At 42.8% G+C, this 21458-nt stretch overlaps 2 protein-coding genes across 2 annotated transcripts in view; both read left to right on the forward strand.

The window, feature by feature from the left end:
- LOC308279971 (MSL complex subunit 3-like) overlaps window positions 1-21458 on the forward strand; it is a 241102-nt gene that overhangs the window by 173141 nt on the left and 46503 nt on the right. The gene's annotated exons all lie outside the window — the stretch shown is intronic.
- The window catches only part of LOC308280201 (FERM and PDZ domain-containing protein 4-like), a gene marked incomplete at both ends in the record, with an annotated part of 153584 nt that overhangs the window by 64855 nt on the left and 67271 nt on the right, over window positions 1-21458 (forward strand). The window contains one exon of the mRNA XM_080720464.1: window positions 20755-20877. Coding sequence (XP_080576590.1) covers window positions 20755-20877 — 123 coding nt within the window. The remainder of the gene's footprint in view (window positions 1-20754; window positions 20878-21458) is intronic.

The raw sequence follows: 21458 nt of genomic DNA on the forward strand, positions 1-21458 counted from the left end.
TCTCTTATCAATGAAAGCATATACAGCTACCTGTTTGATGCCTGTCATAGAGGGGAGGGGGAGGGGGGAATGTGTTTGTGTATACACACAGACTTGCCTAGGTCCCCTTTAATGTAGATGGTATTTTGATGCCAATACTTTTACACAAGTAAAAAGTACTTGTTCTACCACTTTTTGTGGTCACATGTTCAGATACTGGATTCTGATTGGCTTAAAAAAGTGGTAAATCAGTCAACAACCTTGAGTTGGCTCATGGACCCCGCCCACTGTTGTGTTGCAGTTGTAACCTTGCAAGTTACAACTGTGTTTTCTTTCATGTATATGGTAGAAGTGGTAGAAAAGCAATTTACCATTCGAGGGTTGTGGGTTGTTTGGCACTCGGCTTCGCCTCATGCCACAACCCTGAAACAGTGGTAAATCAGCCAACAACCCACTCCCTCTCATGGTAAATGGCTTACTTCCACCACTGGAAGCATGTGGTCGTCTACATTAACCTATCCAGGACAGCAGTGAAGGTTAGCAGCGACAGGGAGCGCATGCAGCAGCAGGCTACACACGGGGAGAATTGAAATGACTAAAACAAAAGAAGAAAAACTAAACTATTAAAGAATTCCTGTCCGGGGTCTCTATGGTAATATGTAGACAGAGAGGGAGTGTCATTGACTTTAAGGTTTGTTATTTCAGTTTTTTTATATGAGGTGCACAAACAAACAAAGCGCCCCTGGCTGTTATACCTCCTTTAAACTGCCTCTCTGTCTCTGCCTTGCACACTGTGTTCCCCCTGGCAGTGCTTGTGCAGTTTGACCTATCGTGCACTGACTCGCCGAGAGCCAATCTCCTGTTCTTTTCTGTTTTCATTCTTTTTTTCTTTCTTTCTTTCTTTCTCTCTCTCTCTCTCTCTCTCTCTCTCTCTCTCTCTCTCTCTCTCTCTTTTTTTTTTTTTTTTTTTTTTACAACGCAATGAAAAGCATGATTAAATCAATGCGGCTAATGGCAGGGTTTTGAAGGACTATAGCCATGGAAGAATCAATCCGGCTAGCCCAAGTGTTAAAGAGGAAACTACTATATTGGCGTTTCTGATTGGGTTCAGAACGCTCAAATGCATTAAAACTAGGAAAACTGGCACTGCATAATGTGTCCTGTTCTACAAGAGATGATTAGAGTTTATACTATATTGTCACGACTGATTTGTTTTCATATTTGCTGTTATTGGGAGACGAGGAGCAGAATCCAACGAAGATCGAAGCTTGTCGATCTGAAACTTTTGCTGTTTTTGAATTTGAATCCTGAAAAGTAACCGTTTTGGACATGCCTGTATGAGGTTTCCACCCGACAAAGATGATATCTCTGCTGTCGGGCCGAAACCTCCTAACTCCAGAATGCTCATTTTCGGGAAAATGAGCTCAAGTGGAGTTAGGAGGTTTTGACCAAACTTTTCTTTGGTTCAATATTATTTTAACCAACACACAGACGTAAAGGGTGTTCTATAGCCCTGATTTATGAAAAAAAGAGTTGGCCAAACGGGTGGAGTTAGCTGGTTTGGCAGAAAGTGTGGAGTTAGGAGGTTTTGTCCAAAGCACTTTTTACCGCGTTCCATTGGTTCAATATTATTTTAACCAATACTGCAGACGTAAAGGTTGTTCAATAGCCCCGATTTATGCAAAAAAAAAAAAAAAAAAATAGTGTGGAGGTTTTGGCCAGTCAGTGATGATAATACGTTACACATAAGGCAGGGACTTCAACTGATTAATTTCGATAAATTAATTACAGGAATTAACATTAAATTAAATTACTTTTTGTTAGCCTGGGATCCCTTAACTTTTCAGGGTTTGATCTGGTGGGGAGCAGAAACCACTCTTCTGCAGTCCTCAAAGGACTAAGATTTGGCCGGATTCAGTTTTAACCCAAAATAATTCCCTTGCACTCAAGGACATACTTTTAGGGCCTACCTAATAAACCCCTTGATGCGGCGTAGTTTTGCTTTTGGAAACAATTGTTTGTTGTATTCATCTTTTAGTCCAACTCGTAGCGACTGGCAAGACTACACTAGGCTTTTAGGGGGAACCAAAACAAAGCAACGCCGCTTCTTCTGCTTGTGGTTTCCGCCTAGACAGGATCAAACTGCCCGTTGTAAACGAATACCAGGCTTTCCCCCGAGAAAGCCTTTCCCCCGAGAAAGCCTGGTGACGCGAGGTTACGTTTTTGCACCATTGGACGAGTTTCAGGCTTACTGGTCATACCGGTGCACCAACCAACTTATTTGCTCGGCCCAGTGGATGGGAAGTATTTATATGTGATTCAACTTGCTATTTATTTTGATTACTTAACTCATACAGGGCCAGATTTCCAAAATATGAATATGAATGTGCGCTTATAACGCCAGGAAATAGCTATTTTGTATCCCCCCAGACCACCTTAACCAGACCACCTTAACGAATGCACGTTCACCATACCATACCACCAGATGACCACTAGAGACCACCATACACCATACACTGACATGGTCCCATGTTAAGCCTGTTTAAATCCACATAACAGGATGAGACGCTGACTTGGTCCTCATTGACTTAACATGGACGGGCCGCCGGTCACCATTTCAGCTCAATACTGTTCAATTCGTGCTTGATCGTCTCAAACCACCATTGGTATGGGCATCGGGACGTATATAGATGCCACACAGAAAGTTTCAGAATCAAAATCCGACCTAGTGAAGCTACGTGAGGGTCGGATGGTTGCATTGAGGCTAACGCTAGCAGAGGCCTGTTGTCAACAGGAAGCCCTGGTTTAAAGGTGACGTCATAATCGTATCCTTTTTTTTCACGGTTTACGTGTGGACATTAGCTGAGGTAAGCTAACCATTTCGCTCCGTCTATAAACACATATTAAAAGCTTAAACAATGCTTTTATATAAAAGTCGCTCCGAGTCGCTCGGCACCAAACGCCATAGTGAACTAGTCGCTCGTAAAGTCGCCCGGCGCTAACTGAGTTAATTACAAAGCCTCTAATTAATTCTATTAAAATGTTTAATCGAGTCCCAGCCCTAGCTACACTCACTCACTCACTCACTCACTCACTCACTCACTCACAGACAGACAGACAGACAGACCCTGTTCTAACCGGCGTAAGAGAGACATTAGGTATATGTTCGTCCCTCAAGCTTTTAACTTGCTTCGTATAAATTTACGAAGCATACATTAAGCTCAGAAACATCGCATTATTGTAATGTGATGTCTCTCTCTACGCTATAATGTATTCGTAATCATAATGGCTATATTGGCTTTTAGGCTTTTCGTAAGTCACTTTTTTCCTGTAGCAGATGGCAGCTTTAGTGCATTCTCCTGGGTGTAGTTATGAAAAGTAGGAAGGTATGCAATCATTTGTATTATAGCACTTTTGCCAAGAGCAGTCAGATGATGATGTTTGGCTCAACGCTCATACATCCCATTGACTGTATAGGTGCTCTTAACCGAAGGTTGCAGTTTAGTATGTGAAACAGTACATGTTGACTGCGTCCGCCTGGTTGCAGTTTAGTATGTGAAACGGCACATGCTGACATGTGTACGCCTTTTTACGGTGTATGGGTTTTCCGCTCTGACATCATGCTGAGACGTCACTGTGATGTCAGGGGAACCACTCTGACATCACACTCTGACTTCACTGTGATGTCAGGGGAACCACACTAACATAATCCCCTTTATGCCCATACATGGAGATCCCTGATGTCATCAATATTAAGCCCATATCTAACAGGACTTCATATAGAAATGCCCATATATGGAGGCAACATCGGCCACATACCACACTAATTCCTCATTCACATACAGAAAAGCCAAGCTAATGGTTTGCTTGGTAATTCAATGTATTCTCTATGCAAACCAGCTTTTAAAATTTCCAAGCTGGAAAAAGCTTGGAATTTTTTAAAGCTGGTTTGCATAGAGAATACATTGAATTACCCAGCAAACCATTAGTTTGGCTTCTCTCAGTGTGAATGCAGCTTAACAGAATCCATGTATGGCCAAGACAGCCCATATCTTTGTGGCAGGTTCTACAGACAGGGATCTCCATCTATGGGCATAAAAGGGAATGTATGTATGATGTCAGATGTCATAGACGTGCATAGGACTTTCACATAATGAATAACCGAGTAAGCATGTTTGGGCTCTCACAGCATATCTCCATATACAGTACATGGATCTACATATATAGGTACCAGGGGTCTCCATATATGGGTAACTGGTCCGATATACATCACTGGCCAGATGGCCAAGACATGGCGCGACCTCGCTATTTAGGGCGAGGTCACTTGTCGCCCTGAGGCATCTTACGTTACGTTGCGTTGCGTTGCGTTGCGTTGCGTTGCATTACGCTACGTTATACGTTGCTTTGCTTTGCTTTGCTTTGCTTTGCTTTGCTTTACTGACTGACTTACTGACTTCATAATAGGTTTAATAGGTTTTGCATTTGTAGATCTTGTGTACTTTTGCAGAATGTTTGCCCCGGAATATGGATGCTACTGTTTACGTCAGCGGTCATCAATATACAGTATCACACTTGTCAGTCACCTGGTTTTCTTCTGAATAGCTAGGAATCGGATTGAATTGAGATTACTTTACTTTCTACCACTTTTTCGAGTCACGTGTTCAAATACTGGATTCTGATTGGCTAAATTCCGGAGGTTATGAGAGGACAACTGCCGCAAAGTTGTGTGTCCGAGATCAATGCGCCTCAGTGTACATCCGGGGACTTCAGGAGGTAGTCGGAACACCTTTCCCCCAACCAACAAATGACGCAACGGTCCTATGTTTACTAACGTGCATGCTATAGTCGCCGATTTATTTGGATCCAATGCAATCCGCCAACTTTAAAGCCCCTTTTCTCTGAACCTATGCCTTTCTGGAAGCGAACAGCCTCTATTTACGGCCGGAACGGTACTTCTAACTGACGTTAGCTTAGCTGTAAGCTAGACGCATGGATTAGTATGGAGTTGGCGCCATCTGTTGGTGAGTAGAAGATGTTGTTTGTGGAACTATCTGCTGTCTCGCGGAAGTTTTATAGGCAATAATGATTGTAACTTAAGATCCTTGCAAGTTACAACTATGTGTTTTCTTTCATGTATACGGGAAAAAGTGGTAGAAAAGCTATTTACCACTCGGGGTCGGACATTATGCTCTCATAATGTCCTGAGTGAGGGTGTTATCGGACTCGGCTGCGCCTCGTCCGATAACACCCTCACTGCGGACATTATGAGAGCATAATGTCCTCTCACTCGGGGTAAATTGCTTACTTTTAGTTATGAAAAGTAGGAAGTTATAGAATCATTTGTATAGCACTTTTGCCAAGAGCAGTAGAATATACAAGTATAGTTTTAGGTCTATATAGTATGTGTTTACGGTAATAGTATGGACCGTTCATTGTGTAGGTCTGTGGCGAAAACGTCCGTCATGGTGAACGGTCCCTGGCACATGTGTTTAAAAAACATTTTGAGCCTGTTAAATGACTAGGGGGGAAATTGATCCAACCGAGGCAAATATGAGAGAGGGTTGAATTGATTTTTTTTCTTTTATGAATGAATAAAAAGCGTGTGTGCGTGACTATGTGGTACAAATCAATGCGGTGGCCTTTTCAACAAAAGTGCCCTGAAGTGCAGTGCAACCTGTGTAGTGGTTCTGTGTGGAGTTACTGGGCGAGTGGCAAATGTCACTTTTGTTTACAGGCTGAGCTTCTCTCTCCAGGCGTCAGATTCCGGCTCTGAAACAAGACTGCTGCCTCCATAACAAGTCTCTCTTAAAATCCTCTAACCACACACACGCACACACAGACACGCACACAAACATGTATGTACGCACGCAGGCGCGCACGCATGCACACTGACTGTAGGGTTCTCTCTCTCTCAACCATGCACAATCGTACATGCACTCATTCTCAATCTCGTACCTTGTCATGCAGAATATTTGCCATGTGCACGAATGCATATACAGTAGGAACTCTTAGAGTTCAGCTCCCAGGGTCAGCATTTACTCTAAGTAAGAGGGATTTTATCCCGCTTATACGGCTACTTAATAAATGCATTAATAATTCGACTCAAAACAAAACAAAGTATTTCCTTTCTTACAGTAGTAGTTCATAAATAAAGCCATTCAAACACTATTTCCTGTATACAAAATACCAGTGTTGATTTTGACAACACATTTTGATTTAGTTTTAGTCAGTTTTTTGAATAAAATTCTGTTTCTTTTTAGTCACAGGCTAGTTTTAGTTGACTAAATGTCATAAGATTTTAGTCATCTAAATCTACAGTTGAATTAGTAGATGCAAATAGTTTGGGGGCAGGCCGCGATGGCATTGAAATGGCTGATTTTCACTTAGCTGCATGCCGAAACTATCCGATATACAACTGCGACGCGTTGTGAGTTTGTAGATCAGCTATTTTCGGTCTGTGACACCTGCACGCACCATGATGAATTGTCTTATTTCTACTGGATCTCTTCTCCACTAGTCCCTCCAAAACATTTTGGTCTAGTTTGTATTTGTTGATGAAATTGTCAATATATTTAGTCATAGTTTTTTATGAGTTTTTATCAACGATAATTTTTCTTCCTATTTATAGTCGACGAAAGCAAACACTGCACAATACTCCCCACATTCAGTTACTTTCTCTCTCCTTTGATACTCACACGCACACACGCACACGTAGGGTCAGGGGGGGATTATAGGATGAAGGGGGCGAGGCCACGCCACGCTGGTTTAGTTCTGCTCAGACCAAAAAGCCGCTCACCGTGGCAACTAGTGACACAAACACAGAACAGATGAACATCTGCCTCCATCGCGCCCGCTGCCGCGCCGGACCTCCACACACACACACACACACACACACACACACACACACACACACACACACACACACACACACACACACACACACACACACACACACTGTGGCCGGGTATGGGGAACCATTAACACCGCGGCAACACGCAGGAGAATCCCGCGACGTTTATTGCGAATAAGTGTCTCTCGATTCTGTTTCGGAAGATGCAAAAGGGGGGACCATTTCCCAGCAACCCTCCCTTCCGCCCTCAGGATGACTGAAGTGTCAGAGTGATGAGACCGTGGACCGGCATGCTCCAGCGCAGCATCATCGTCCAGATGGGTGGAAGTCAGTAGAGGCGCGCAGCTGACAACGGAGCTGTTCTTTGGGGGCGTTTTGTTTTTCCTTTCCGGGAGGATTTGTTTGTCTACTGATTGAATGGCCTCGATCCCCTTCTGCTATAAGATACCACATCCATCCATCCATCCATCCCAGTAACCTCTGTAATCTACACAGTTTGGGCGGAGTACAAATGCTCTTGTTTTTTAATTTTTTTACCTAGAGACTTGCAGAGGAAGTTGTTGTTACTTAGTTGGGATACTTTTGTTTTGATATATAAAACCAGGATATTGTTGGGCAGATCTCCATATTCAGATTTATTTTCGTAATTTAATGTGCTAGCTGACCACACTACAGCATCACACAAAAGCATCAAAAGCAACAGATTCGCAAGCTTGACATTTGGCGCGAAGCAGCGCGCTTTGAGCTTATAGATTTTGCTTTTGCTGTTTTCTAATTTGAATCCTGAAAAGTAACAGTTTTGGATTTTTTTTGTTATAGGCCTACTAATAAATCATTCTCTTAAGGAATAGGCTACGGCTTCCCAACTGATTTTCCATACTACTGACATGCAGCAGTCTGTCTCCCAAGAATCTGGAGAGACTCATGGGAGCCATTACAAAAAATACTTAGCTTTATGCCTATGTGTCTTGAAGTGTTTCATTTTGGGACCGTTCCCTTTTTGGACAGACTGAACTGATCTATGGAGATTTATTTTTGTCACTGACGTTTCATTCAAAAAACTTTCGATGTGTGAACGACTCACGCTCACATTGGTGATTTCACGTGCCTCTGTGAAAAGTGAATATCATTTCATAGGTGGCAGACGGAGGGCCACCCTTTGGTGACTTATCACTGCGAAGACGTCAATATGAACGCTCATGGTCTTTTACTTAAGTGGACATATACAGGAGGACAAACACATCTTTTTTTATGTACATTGGACAGCGTTGAGATGATCGACTGATGCATACAACCTATCACCAACGCAACATGGGAGTGGAGCGCCTGGATTGCTATGGCGACAATGTCCTTATCTAGTATGCATTCAACGATCGTTTGTCTTTATACTTTGTGTTGAAAACCTATTGCAGCTGTAAATCAAAGTGATACTATTTCCTATTCATTTTCTTTAGGTTAGAGGTCCTATCTCTTAGTCCTGACTATATGAGAAATGAATCTTTATATCTATTCATCTTTACCGTTATAAACAAAACACTTGAGTGCCGCGCTGCGAGCTTGTAGATCTGCTATTTTTGAAAAAAGTTGTGAAAATGTGTGCAAATCTTTGACTATGTATTTTCAAAGCTAACGTTTGTAACTCAAATTTTGCTTCTGGGTGGTCCCTGGAACTAAATATTTTGAGATGGGGGTCTGTGGCCAAATACATATCATTTTGGGGGTCCTTCACATGAAAAAGTTTGAGAACCAGTTAAGTGAAAAGGACCTTTTCTTTGACGATGGCTGGCCAGATTGCTGACATAGAAACAAAGGTTTTTCAAAAAGACACTTATAGTGCGGCACTCGGTGCCGCACTGTGTGCTTGTATATCTGCTATTTTTCAATAGTTAAAGCATAAAATAATAATACACTATAATGTGTACCCGTACGGGTACACCCGTATCAAAAGCAGAATGAAATCCATGCAGCAGTCTTTATAGGATCAGAGTTGTGAGTATCACGGGGTCCAGCTATCGACATCTCTGTCGGGTGAAAACCTCATACCGGTATGTCCAAAACCGCTGCTTTTCCAGAATTCAAATTGGAAAGTGACAAAAGTAGCAAATCTGCAAGCTCAAATTGTTTCCAGTTTGCAGATCTGCTACATTTGATGCTTCTGTGTGGTGCTGTAGTGTGGTCAATAAGGACGTAAAAAAAAAAAAACATAAAACACGGAGTTAAGAGGTTTCTGCCTGACAGCAGCGATATATCGTCACTGTCCGGCAGAAAGCTTGTATATCCAAGTTTCAAATTTGTATGTTTTTTTTTGTAAAGTAAAGCCCTGCCTCAATCATAGAAGCCTGTCGCACAAGAATAGTGAAAACAGTAGATCTACCAGCACACAACGCTTCGCGGCGCTAGGCGTGGTGTACTTACAGATCGGCTATTTTTACTAGTTCAGTCAGATAACCCACGATAAGGATTGAAACAATGTTTATTATTATTATGAATGAGTAATGCAAGTGTGTATATGTCACATTTATTTTGGCGTCAGGCTCTGCTCTCCCTGCTCAGCGCAGCACAGAAGAACATCAATAACCATTAGTAGCAGGGAGATATAAATATATATAAACACCCCCCATGGGGAACAGAATTAACAGCAGAGCCTACTGGTGGTGCTGGGGAGGCGGTGGGGGCAAGCAAGTGACAGCTGCCAATCAGCAAGGCAGGAGGAAGAGACAACTGAACAGGCTTTAAGTAGGTTGGCAATGATCAGCTGACTGCCACGTCACCTGTGACGCAAGACTGGCGTAGTAGTGTTGTAAGTTCTAGGGTTGTTCGATTAATCGTTTTTTTCCTTTGGAAGATTTAAAAAAATGGAAATCGTAAAATCGATTTTCACTTTAATTAGGGAAATTCTTACTCATTGGAGCCTTGCACGCGCAAAAAGTACACAGCCCCGTCCTCCTAAAGCAGGACGACAAGGTCCGACACCAAATTAATACTACTTTCTATCTGATGTGTAATTTCTTTGATGCGCGTTTAGCGCACGTCAGACTGAGCAGAGTTCACGCACTGCGCTCACTCGCGATGGTTCAAGCAGCAAACAGAACAAAACGCTGCTGAGCTGGTAAACTTACTTACTTGTTGTAGTTTGAAAGAAGCTTATTAATTCTGTGTTACCCACCTACTGACTGTAGACTACTCCTACTGTCCCTGTCACTGTGTTAATTTTGCGTCGGGAAGCGAAGCGCTTCGCCTCCGTTTACAATCAGTCAACATCTCCGTGCATGAGTTGTGCAGGGCAGGGGCGTAGCCAGGAATTACATTTTGGTAGGCGAAATGCCTACCAAAATGCCTCACCAGCCTCCAAGAGCTGGCTTGTTTTGGCTGTTTTGTCACTCACTATTGATAATGAAACACTAAGGACGCTAAGTTGTATGTGATTGTTGCACAACTAAAGTTATTATTATTAATACCCTTATTGTTTTATTGCATTTTGCTATTTGGCTATATAAAAAAAATCAAAAAATGAAACAATAATGAAAAAAAAAATCATTTCCTTGCATTTTTTAAATGAAAACAAAATAGTTGAAACAATGTATTATTCTTTTAACAAAAAATCGAAATCGAAATCGAAAATCGGGATTTCAGAGAAAATAATCGAGATTTTATTTTTTGGCCATATCGAACAACCCTAGTTGTAACAGAACTGAATGCAACCGCATGACCCCTCGGGTATAACTGACTGAACCTATGATCGCAGGCTCTATCCATTTCAGTCAGATAACCCACGATAAGGATTGAAACAATGTTTATTATTATTATGAATGAGTAATGCAAGTGTGTATATGTCACATTTATTTTGGCGTCAGGCTCTGCTCTCCCTGCTCAGCGCAGCACAGAAGAACATCAATAACCATTAGTAGCAGGGAGATATAAATATATATAAACACCCCCAACACGCAGAACCAAGAACGCCCTACGGGAAATTACTCTACCGATTCATCCTAGCAGATGTCCCACTGCTCCTTGACGGAGACACAGTGACGAAGTGCAGCTAGCATTTCTGGATCCTGCTAGGATATACTAACATTATGTGTAAAATCTATGTGAGCCAGGCACACCACGCCGTTTGGCACCCTAGCTGATATCCCACTGCTCCAGCCGTGTGACATCTCCGCGGATATCCCCTGCAGTGACGAATGCCGCTAGCATCCTGGATCCAGCTAAGACATACTAACATTATGTGGAAAAATCTATGTGAACTGGCGCACCAGCCATGCACGTCTTAGCAGATATCCCACTGCTCCTAATGGAGACACAGAGACGAATGCAACTAGCATCCTGGATCCTGATAAGACATACAAACATAATGTGGAAAAATCTATGTGAGCTGGCGCAACAAGCCGTGTGTCATCCTAGCAGATATCCCCCTGCTCCTTAGGAGACACAGAGACGAAATGCCGCTAGCATTTCTGGATCCTGCTAGGATATACTAACATTATGAGGAAATCTATGTAAGCCAGGCACTGCTCCTAAGAGACACAGTGACGTCCCACTGCTCTTAGGAGACACAGTGACGAATGCAAGCTTATGAGCCTTCAATGTGGGGTGAAGCTCCCCTCTAATACTACGCCGATCCCAACTTCTCCCCCAACACAGCGACAACCATCTGGGATCGCTAAGGCATAACTTTAGTTGCCCACACCAACAGCCATCCCTCTAATGCCAGTATAGAGGAGCATTAGGACTTAAGTGAACGTAACTCTGATGCACACGATTTCCCCCAGCTACCACCATATATTTAGTAATACTGCTTGAACCGCTCAAGCTAAATTACAACACTTGAACTCATTAAATCTGATAAGTTGAGATAATATTTAACATATCAGTTCCGCTGACGGTTTGGATAAAAGAATACATTAAGATTGATTAGAGTGAATAGATCTAAGATTGGAACCAACAAGTACTAACCATGCTTTTACTGAACAGTGATTAATGAAAATAAATATAACTATCATCCTATCACCACCAGATAACACCTTTCCTAAAACACTCTACGCATAATCATCCATTCGATGATCTGACAGCCGACCCATTTAGACAGCAACATCTCCAGCCAGCATGACAGACTTTTATATCTTGACTATTAATGGAGCACCTCTCCGTAAGTAACATGCAATGGAGTTTACTTCTGTATGGCTTGTCGCACATACCGGTACATGACATCCACTGTCAACCGGCTTTTCATGGTAAGCATAACAGTAACTGAACATACTCATCCTGACAACTCCTGACCAAGACGGAGTGATATCCATGATTAGCACTAAATGATGCAACCAGCGAACCCGTTCTCAGTCGATGTTGAGAGACCTGCCCGAGCAGAACATCTATGATGGCAACCAAGCGAACCCGTTCTGATGACGATGTTGGGAGACCTGCCTGAGCAGGATAACTAAATGAGCAGTCAGCAAAAACACTTACCCGGTGAGAATTCTGATATAGAGGGAATATTCTACTTAGTGAATTACCCATGCTATGCTAAACCTACCATGTAAATCGTATGCACCATGGCATAACTGATGCGCGATTGCATCTTAACATTTAAGCTTATGCACATTAGCATGCCTGCTGCACCATGGCATCTTAACATTTAACATTATGCACCATTGGCACCTTAAATACCATTTAACCTTATGCCCATTGGCATACCTGATGCGCCATTGGCATCTTAAACCCAACATTTAACCTCATACACCATGGTGTACCTGATGCACCATGGTATCATAACCTACCACTTAAAAAACATTAAGCAGTATGGCATACCTGATGCACATTGCATCTTAACCTACTGGGTGATGACGACGCATTTTCCTTTTTTATTTATTTTATTTTATTTTATTTTTTATTTTTTTTTAATATATATAAATATATATATAGGCCATAATATATAAATGTACTTAAATGTAATTTTTTAATATCCATTTAAATGTATCCATTATCTATTTAAAATTACTTTGTGAATTATTTATTTTAGTAATTCGTTATTTATCCATTTGTGAATATAGAATTACTGTACCTAAGCACACTCTTGAGGTATTTGTACTTTACTTGAGTATTTCTAATTTCCAATACTTTAACTTCTACTCCACTACAACTTGGATTCAAATATTGTACTTTTACTCCACTACATTTATTTGAAAACTGTAGTTACTTTGCAGGTGTAAATTACAATAATACAAAACACGCATTAACCCACTTTAGCCCTATTTTATACCTTGGCTCACAACGCGTCGCAATTTTCAAGCATTTAGACTTTTACTTTTGGTACCCCAAGTACACTTCCATGCCAATACTTCCGTACTTTTACTCAAGTACATTTTGAATCCTGGACGTCTCCTTGCAACGGAGTACATCCACAGTGCAGCACCGATACTTCCACTTAAGTACAAAATGTGAGCACTTTTCCACCCCTGGAAATCATGAAACGCCACAGCTACCGAATGCATGCACAATATTCCAGTGCATTTAGAGCATAGACTACGTTTCCCAGAAAGCACCGGCAAGTTCAACTGATGACGTCATAGGTCAGACAGCTTGTGATTGCGGAAGCAAACAATGATCGCACATAAACCACTATGAGCTTGCAGCGTTCCTTTATCCCAGAAGCCAACACAGACAGACATCCTTAATAAGACTTCTCAATGGGAAGTGATTAATGTGCTTTAGAAAATCATTTCACGGGAGCTTCTACAGTAACCGGCAGACGCACTACTATGATCTATGAAGCCACAGGACACTTTAGCTGAAGCTACGACGTAGCACTGTCTATTAGCAACTTGAGAACATCGGCCACTCATGGACATAAGCGCTGATCTGACAGCCAGACAGTGCCTGACTGCATTTGGGCTTCACAATACATTAACATGTAAACCCAAGGTGAGACATAAGCAGCCCACAGAGACGGAATCATTTAAAACAAGCTGCAAAACGAATATCTCCCGTAGATCCGTTGCCAGATCCTGTGAGTGAAACAAGTGACCAGTCTATGAAACAAGCCCAAAGATTCGCCACTTGAGCTCTATAACACAAGCTATTTCCTAATAAATATAAATAAAACAAATGTTGAAGCAAGCCAAATACCCTCCAGAACCACGCCCAAACAAGAAACCCGCAGCTAGAGACCTCACAGGAATACAATACCGAGTCGCTTATAATGAGCAGACATGGCAACACTGTCGACGGCCGCCGTAGAATGCAATCAATGTTTGTCGCCGGGCTTTATTTAATGCCAAGTTTGCCGACTAATGCCAGCATAGCATACTACAACAGGATGGCAGTTTAGAGCTGTTGGAAGTAGGCCATTTCGTGAAGACACCTTAACACACCATAGACTGAAAAACAACAACGCAGAGCTTGAAAGATAGCGAACTACTTTACCCATAGAGCTCAGTATGCGCAGAGGGGTGCGCAACATGTCTAGCAGCATGACGTTACTAGGAGGCGAACTCACGCTAGCTGGATGCTAACAACCCACGTTAAACATTACACATGTTATAAGCTGACACTCTCTACATCAGCAGCAGAGAGCTCCTGGCTGACACTGACTGAATGGGATGAGCGATTGCTCATGGCTGCGGAGACGACAAGCAAACAAGCCACTGATCCTGATGAATTCTATGGTTTCTGAGCTAACTTTAGCAAATGGCCTGACTTGCTAACGGCTAAACAGTTCAATAAAATATATGGAACAACTGAGGTGAGAAATAAACAACAACCCACAATATACACACGTTCCCCCTCTTTTCTGCTGGAACAGCTAATCAATGATGTGGTTAAGTTCCCAAAGCCCAGAGGGAATGAGATCCTCATTATTATGAGACTTGAACCTGTCAAGAATAACAACCACAATCAACCACTGTTCCTGAGCTTAACTTTAGCAACGTTAGCAAAGCCCACAGCACATTTAAATTAGCTTTAGCAACAAACGACTGCCACATTAGACTGTAGCACTGCAGAATGGGCAACTGGGCACCAGCAACATTAGCAAAGACAACATGAACCTTGAAGCAATAATAAGAATTCAGCAGCGATTACCAGAATCAAACAATCCCAACATTTTTTCCATACAACCTGGCCAAGCACGGCTTCTTAGCTTAGCAGCCAAGAACATGATTTAAGCAACAATAAGCAGCAGAACAACCAGTAACACCCAGCCAGCTAGGCACAGCAAACAGCCTCACACCATGAGGCATGGCAACTTGGCAAGCAAGTGCCAGCTGCCAATCAGCAAGGCAGGAGGAAGAGACAACTGAACAGGCTTTAAGTAGGTTGGCAATGATCAGCTGACTGCCACGTCACCTGTGACGCAAGACTGGCGTAGTAGTGTTGTAACAGAACTGAATGCAACCGCATGACCCCTCGGGTATAACTGACTGAACCTATGATCGCAGGCTCTATCCATTTTAAATAATTTTAAAAGATATATATATGAACACAAAACGAACGGTTTTGGACTTACAAGGTTTCCACCCGACAATGGCGATATATAGGCCTACTGCAGAGTTTCCCTGCTGATGTAATGCGGTGTGATGTAGACTGAGGCCAAAGCTATCGGTTCTGGACGTGGTTATTTTAATTGGCCCGGCCTCCGCGCTTTGCGCTGGGTCGAGGGGTCAACGGCCGCTGACTTATAGATATGCAGATCTCTCTGCTCAGCGATGCTGCCGTTACACTGGGCTGTCAATTCTCATCGCAGAGGAGAGGAGAGGGGACGGGGCCGTTTGCATAATGTCCTCCCCTAACCAGACACCGTGATATAAAGCGACATTTGCATTAGCAGATTTCTGTCTGGCTCGTCCCACGTCTCTGTCTCTCTCTCTCGCGCTCTCTTTCTCTCTCTCACATACTCATGCACGCAGTGGCGTAAAGTAACTAAGTACATTTACTTAAGTGCTGTACTTAAGTACAATTTTGAGGTATTTAATTGTACTTTACTTGTGTATTTCCAGTTTCCAACACTTTTAATTCTACTCCACTACATCTCGGATCAAAATATTATAATTGTACTTTTACTCCACTAGATTTATTTGAAAACTACCAGTTACTTTGCATATATAAATGATTATATTAACACACATTAACCACTTTTAGACCTATACCTAGGCCTTTCAAAAAAAGAATTTAAGTACATTTTGATGCCAATACTTCCGTAGTTTTTCTCAAGTACATGTTGAATTCCAGACTTTTACTTGTAACGGAGTATTTCTACATTGCCCTATTGTAAAACATGTGAATACCTTTTCCACCACTGTATGCACGTACGCACGCATGCACTCAAGCACTTGATCCATTTCCTCTGACTGCCTTTGCCTGCGTTCCCTCTCCTCTCTTATTCTCTCTAAGTCCGTTCCGCCACGTCTTTCTTCGCACCCCTCCTCTCTCTCTCTCTCTCTCTCTCTCTCTCTCACACACTCTCACAGTGGCGTCAGTTCAGAAAAAGCTAAGGTATGGCAACATGCATGATACATTTATTTTAAGAAGTACATTCTATTTTTTCCCCCGTTTCTACAGTTTCTTGGGGTGGATATGGCAGCCTGGAATGTTGTTCAAGTGCAGCTAAACTTGACATGTTTGTAAACGTGCCACAATTAACAATAATGAATTGCACCTGTGCAGCTGACCTGCGGAACCTGGGAATATACCATTTTGTCAAGATGGGGAGAATACAAGTGTGGAGAATATAATTATAATACCAACAACATAATAACCAGAACAGATAGACAAAGAGACATTCATGGATTTATATTTAAAAGTAACTTTTATTTTCCCCCCTGGACCCAGGGTATGGCAGCTGCATACCCCTGCCATACCCAAATGACGCCCCTGCACTATCACACACACCGCTCTTTATTACCCCTGCTGTCTCCCCTCCCCCATCCCGTGCCCTCTTCGCTATTACTCTACACCGCCTCCCTGAAATCCTCAATGACATTGTTAGCATAATCTGCAGTAAGCAAATCAGCTGTCATATCGTCTTTTTTTTTTCTTTGCTCTTCTGCCCCGTCTCGCCCCCGTGGCCTCGCATCATAATTTCGCAGAGCACAGCCATTGATTGCCTGTCTGCGGCCATCGCGCCGAGATGTTATTCGACCGCGTTCGATTTGCGCCGAGCGGTCAGTGCTGTCTGCCGCGAGCCAGCCGCGACGTGGCAGAGGGCGCAGGAGCCGTGCTAATTGGGGCCCGATCGCGACCAAATGCGACATGTTTTTTACATGCCGCGCTCTCTTTGGTAGGATAAGGCCTCGAACGGGATGGGAATGCAGGGACGTGCAGAGAATGTTAGAGAGGCAGAGGCTGAACTTTCTAAAAAGGCCTTTTGGTGAAAATATTGAAAATAGCAGACCTCCAAGCTCACTTATTTTCGGCTATTTTCAGTTCTTGATGCCACACTAAACTATAAGCATAAAAAGGCAATACTGGAGATGTGGCGTACGGCATCGATTTCTACACAGTGAGGGCAATTCTTTCAACATAAGAGGAAGCATTCAAGTTCAGGAGAGTTTGGACAAGGCAATTCTCTTGAATGCTGCCTTCACGTATGGCATGGAAAGAGGGCATTTGCATTTCTTTCACCATAGTAAAAAACAGCATTCATGGTCTGGAGAGGGCACTTTTTTACAGAGGGATAAAAGGGCACGGGCTCAAGCCCCCTTTGATGTCTATGTTTGCACGTGCCTGCAGTGGGAATGGATCTTCCACAATGTCACGGCTCAGAGAGGAAAGAAAAAAGCACTCCCGTTTTGTGACATTTGCCAGTCCTTGAAAACGACCTGACAGCGTGCTCTGCACCGTGAGTGTGTGGATGTCAGCCCCCCCCCCCCCCCCCAGTCCCTCCCTGCAAATGCTATAGTGCATACATGGGCAACTGGCGGCCCGGGGTCCACATGCGGCCCCCACCTTCAATTAATGCGGCCCTCAGGTTAATACCAGAATACTGATATATTATTGATTTCAGCTGTTACAATTACAACCACAACCTGCTTTAATTCCGTCAGTCAATATTAGTAGCTTAATGACTAGTATAGTAGTATTAAATTGTCCAATGTATTTGTATTTAGGTTCATAAAGTTAACATGAGTATATAACTAAATGCGTTTGAAATTAAATTAAAATGTTACATTTCAGGATTCCAATTAAAAAAGAACAAAAAATTATTCCGGATTCCAATTCAAAAGATGCAAAAATAGCCGATCTACAAGCTCAAGCGTTTTGAGCTTGTAGATCTGCTATTTTTGCTTCTTTTGTATGAGATGAGCATAGCAATATGCAATGTGGCCCTCTGGAGTGAAGGTGAAAATATATTGGCTCTCGCCATCATCAAAGTTGCCCACCCCTGCTATAGTGCTACACCATGTTTAAGCACTTGAACCCTATAGCAGTCTCAAACCTTTTTGTGTCAAGGACCCCCACATTGATATGTAGGAACCTCCCCCCAGGACCCCCTGGTTCTTGTGGGGGTTCTGGGGGTTTGGCTATTCTAAAATAGCAGATCTACAGCACAAGCTTGTGCATCATGCTATTTCTGACAACATTTCGAATAATTTCGATATATTTTTCAACACGTACACATCTTCACTTCTGGGGGGTGAGGGTCCCTATAGCACAAAACCTTTTCAGATGAGGGTCCACTTGACTAAACGGTTTAACACATTTAGTGCCAGCAGGTATACGGTATGATCAAACATATGTGTCCCAATTTGGCTGGGAGCCAGTCATTGGATTTTTATTCATTTTCATTTTCATTGAAAGCTGGGGATCATAGCTACAAAATGATATATTGGTTGTGGAGATTGACCCAACAGTTTTGAAGATATGGCTTATAGAATGATGCCATGCTGAAATACTACTTTTGAGATATTCAAGTTCTAAATAAATTTCTAACCTGCAAATGACCTGACGATCTCTCACATTAATTAAAAAAAGTCTTATTTACATGCACAGTTAAGCTCTGGCGTTTAAGTGAAATGTAGCCTGACATTTATGAAATGCTTTAGTGGCTTTATCACATTTTAGTGAGAAAAAAAAAAAAAGGTATTTTCAGTCCCTGTCTAAAGCTGTACTTTCCGAGATGACTGGCTCTCAGTGAGATTGGGACACATATCTTCTTTCGCCCCGGAAAAGAAACATTGTTACCGCGACTGTCCGCCGATTAGTTACGGCCTGGTAAAAAAAGCATTTCCCGACAATCAATGCGTTCTGGATGATAAATTCCGAGATAAAGCCATTTTACTGCCGAGGATTGCATGGATTTCACTTCCTGATGACATCAGTTCCCAAAGGATCATGGGAAATTGAGTTTTTGCATCATCCACGGATCCCACTGACCGTGCACTACTGTTATTTAAAGCTATACTGTGTAAGTTGCTCACCTAGAGGTCAGTAGCTCTATAGCAAACCGCGGTCGCGTCCGCGTCTTTCGGCCATTTCGGCCGCGGACCACCCCCGCGTCTGCCTCCACCTCGCCGAGATCTATCTTTAGAGGGGTCCCTGGTTCCTGTGCGTTCAGGCATTCCGGAGAAACGGACTCCTTCGCCGAGTAAATGCTGTTGTTATGTTGAGGCAAGCTACACGGGCGCCTACAAATATGGCCGCCGTATTGTGATAGCGACCCCACTTCCATATGCGCTGTGATTGGCCGGCAGTGTATAACCCTCGCTGTGATTGGCCGGTAGTGTATGATGATGCAATTCTCCCCCCCTCACGGCTCATAGAAAACATATAAAGAGAAGGCTTCAGAAGCTGAAAATAACGGAGTGGGTGTTCTAAAACTTTAGCGATTTAACAGTTAGGACAATTTTAAGATTTGTTTTATAAAAAAAGTTACATGGTATAACTTTAATATAAAAACAAATCCTGACTTTAATCAGGAAAAGCACTCCGCGGTTGGTTTTGAAATCCTGACTTAAGTCAGGAAAAGCAGTCAATGTGTGTCTAACTCAGTGGTTCTCAACCTGTGGGTCGAGACCCCCATTATTAACTTAATGTGCAACATTGTTTTCTCACTCAACAAACCAACATAAAGTTTAAGTGTATAGAGGGTATCTAGTATATGACTTTTTAATACCTCTGAAATGACTAATTTAACATTGTCCAAATTGGCAAATATCAGTCAGAAATTGTGAAAATAGCAGATCTACATGCTCATAACGCCAATGTTCACAATAGAACCGTGTTATACAAAATGTAATTCCTCAACTCTTGGTGCTCGTCAGGGTGTGAAGGTCCCCAGTTAACCCATTTAGGCCTAGAATTATTGAACGCTTTAACCAGTGAAAAATAGCAGATATACAAGCTCACAGCGCGGCACCGAGTGCCGAGCTGCGAGCTTGTAGATCTGCTATTTTTTAAATGGTCATGAAAATGTGTGCAAATCTTTGAATATATGTATTTTTAAAGCAAACGTTTGTAACTCAAATGTTGCTTCTGGGTGGTCCCTGGAACTACCGTAAATATTTTGAGATGCAGGTCCGTGGCCATAAATATCAATTTGGGGGTCCTTCACATGAAAAAGTTTGAGAACCACTGACATAGTAGTCTCTCAAGAACAGACTAACTGAGCTCCATTTAAGTGAAAAGGACCTTTTCTTTGACGATGGCTAGCCAGATTGCTGACATAGAAACATAGGTTTTTCAAGGATTCAAAAGACACTTATAGAATTGGGTCAAAATTCAAATTTTCACGATTTTTCAAAAATAGCAGATCTACAGGCTCGCAGCGCTGTGAGCTTGTATATCTGCTATTTTTCAATAGTTAAAGCATAAAATAATGATACACAATAATGTGTACCCGTTCTGAATGGTTAATATGATTATTTTGGGGGTCGCGGCCTGAAAAGGTTGAGAACCCCTAGTCTAAGTGTCTGTGTGTTTCTGTGTTGCAGCCATAAGAACAGAACGTCGGGCTGGCCGCCCCCTGGTCCGGGCTCCTGGGGAGGCCTGCAGGGACCTCCCTACTGCTGGGACAGCATGAACACCTCCAGAGAGAGCCGGGACTACCTCAGCATGTAAGACCACACACACACACACACACACACACACACACACACACACACACGCACACACACGCACACGCACAGGGCATACCCGACCCGACATTTAGGGCCGGGTAGGTCGTAAAATGTTTGCTAATTAGTCGGGCCAGGTCGGGCCTCGGCGCAGCCCAGTTAGGGCCCGGTTAGGGCCGGGCCTTCATTTGCAGGCCTGTTGAGAACTCTAATACGCACGTAACACACACACACTCGTGCACGCACGCACGCACACGCCTCGAAAGTTATAGAGAGGTTAGATAAGATCCAAAGGCAGATTGTGGAAAGAAGATTTGTTTTAGGGCGTTTATTCTTTATTGATAGGACAGTAGACTGACAGGAAAGGGAGAGAGAGATGGGGAGTGACACGCAGCAAAGGCCATCGGGAACGGAACTCAAACCCGCGACACGCTGTCCAGCATCAGAGCCTATGTGGTGTGTGCCTGGTCCGCTAGGCCAGCGGGTCCTGGAAAGACAGCTAAAGTACAAATATCAAATCTGGCTTCAGAACATTGCATATTTGACTGACTGCACCAAACGTGAGGTGGACTCGGGCAAGT

This window comes from Nannobrachium achirus (assembly GCF_963921795.1).
Source record: "Nannobrachium achirus genome assembly, chromosome: 24".
NCBI lineage: Eukaryota > Metazoa > Chordata > Actinopteri > Myctophiformes > Myctophidae > Nannobrachium > Nannobrachium achirus.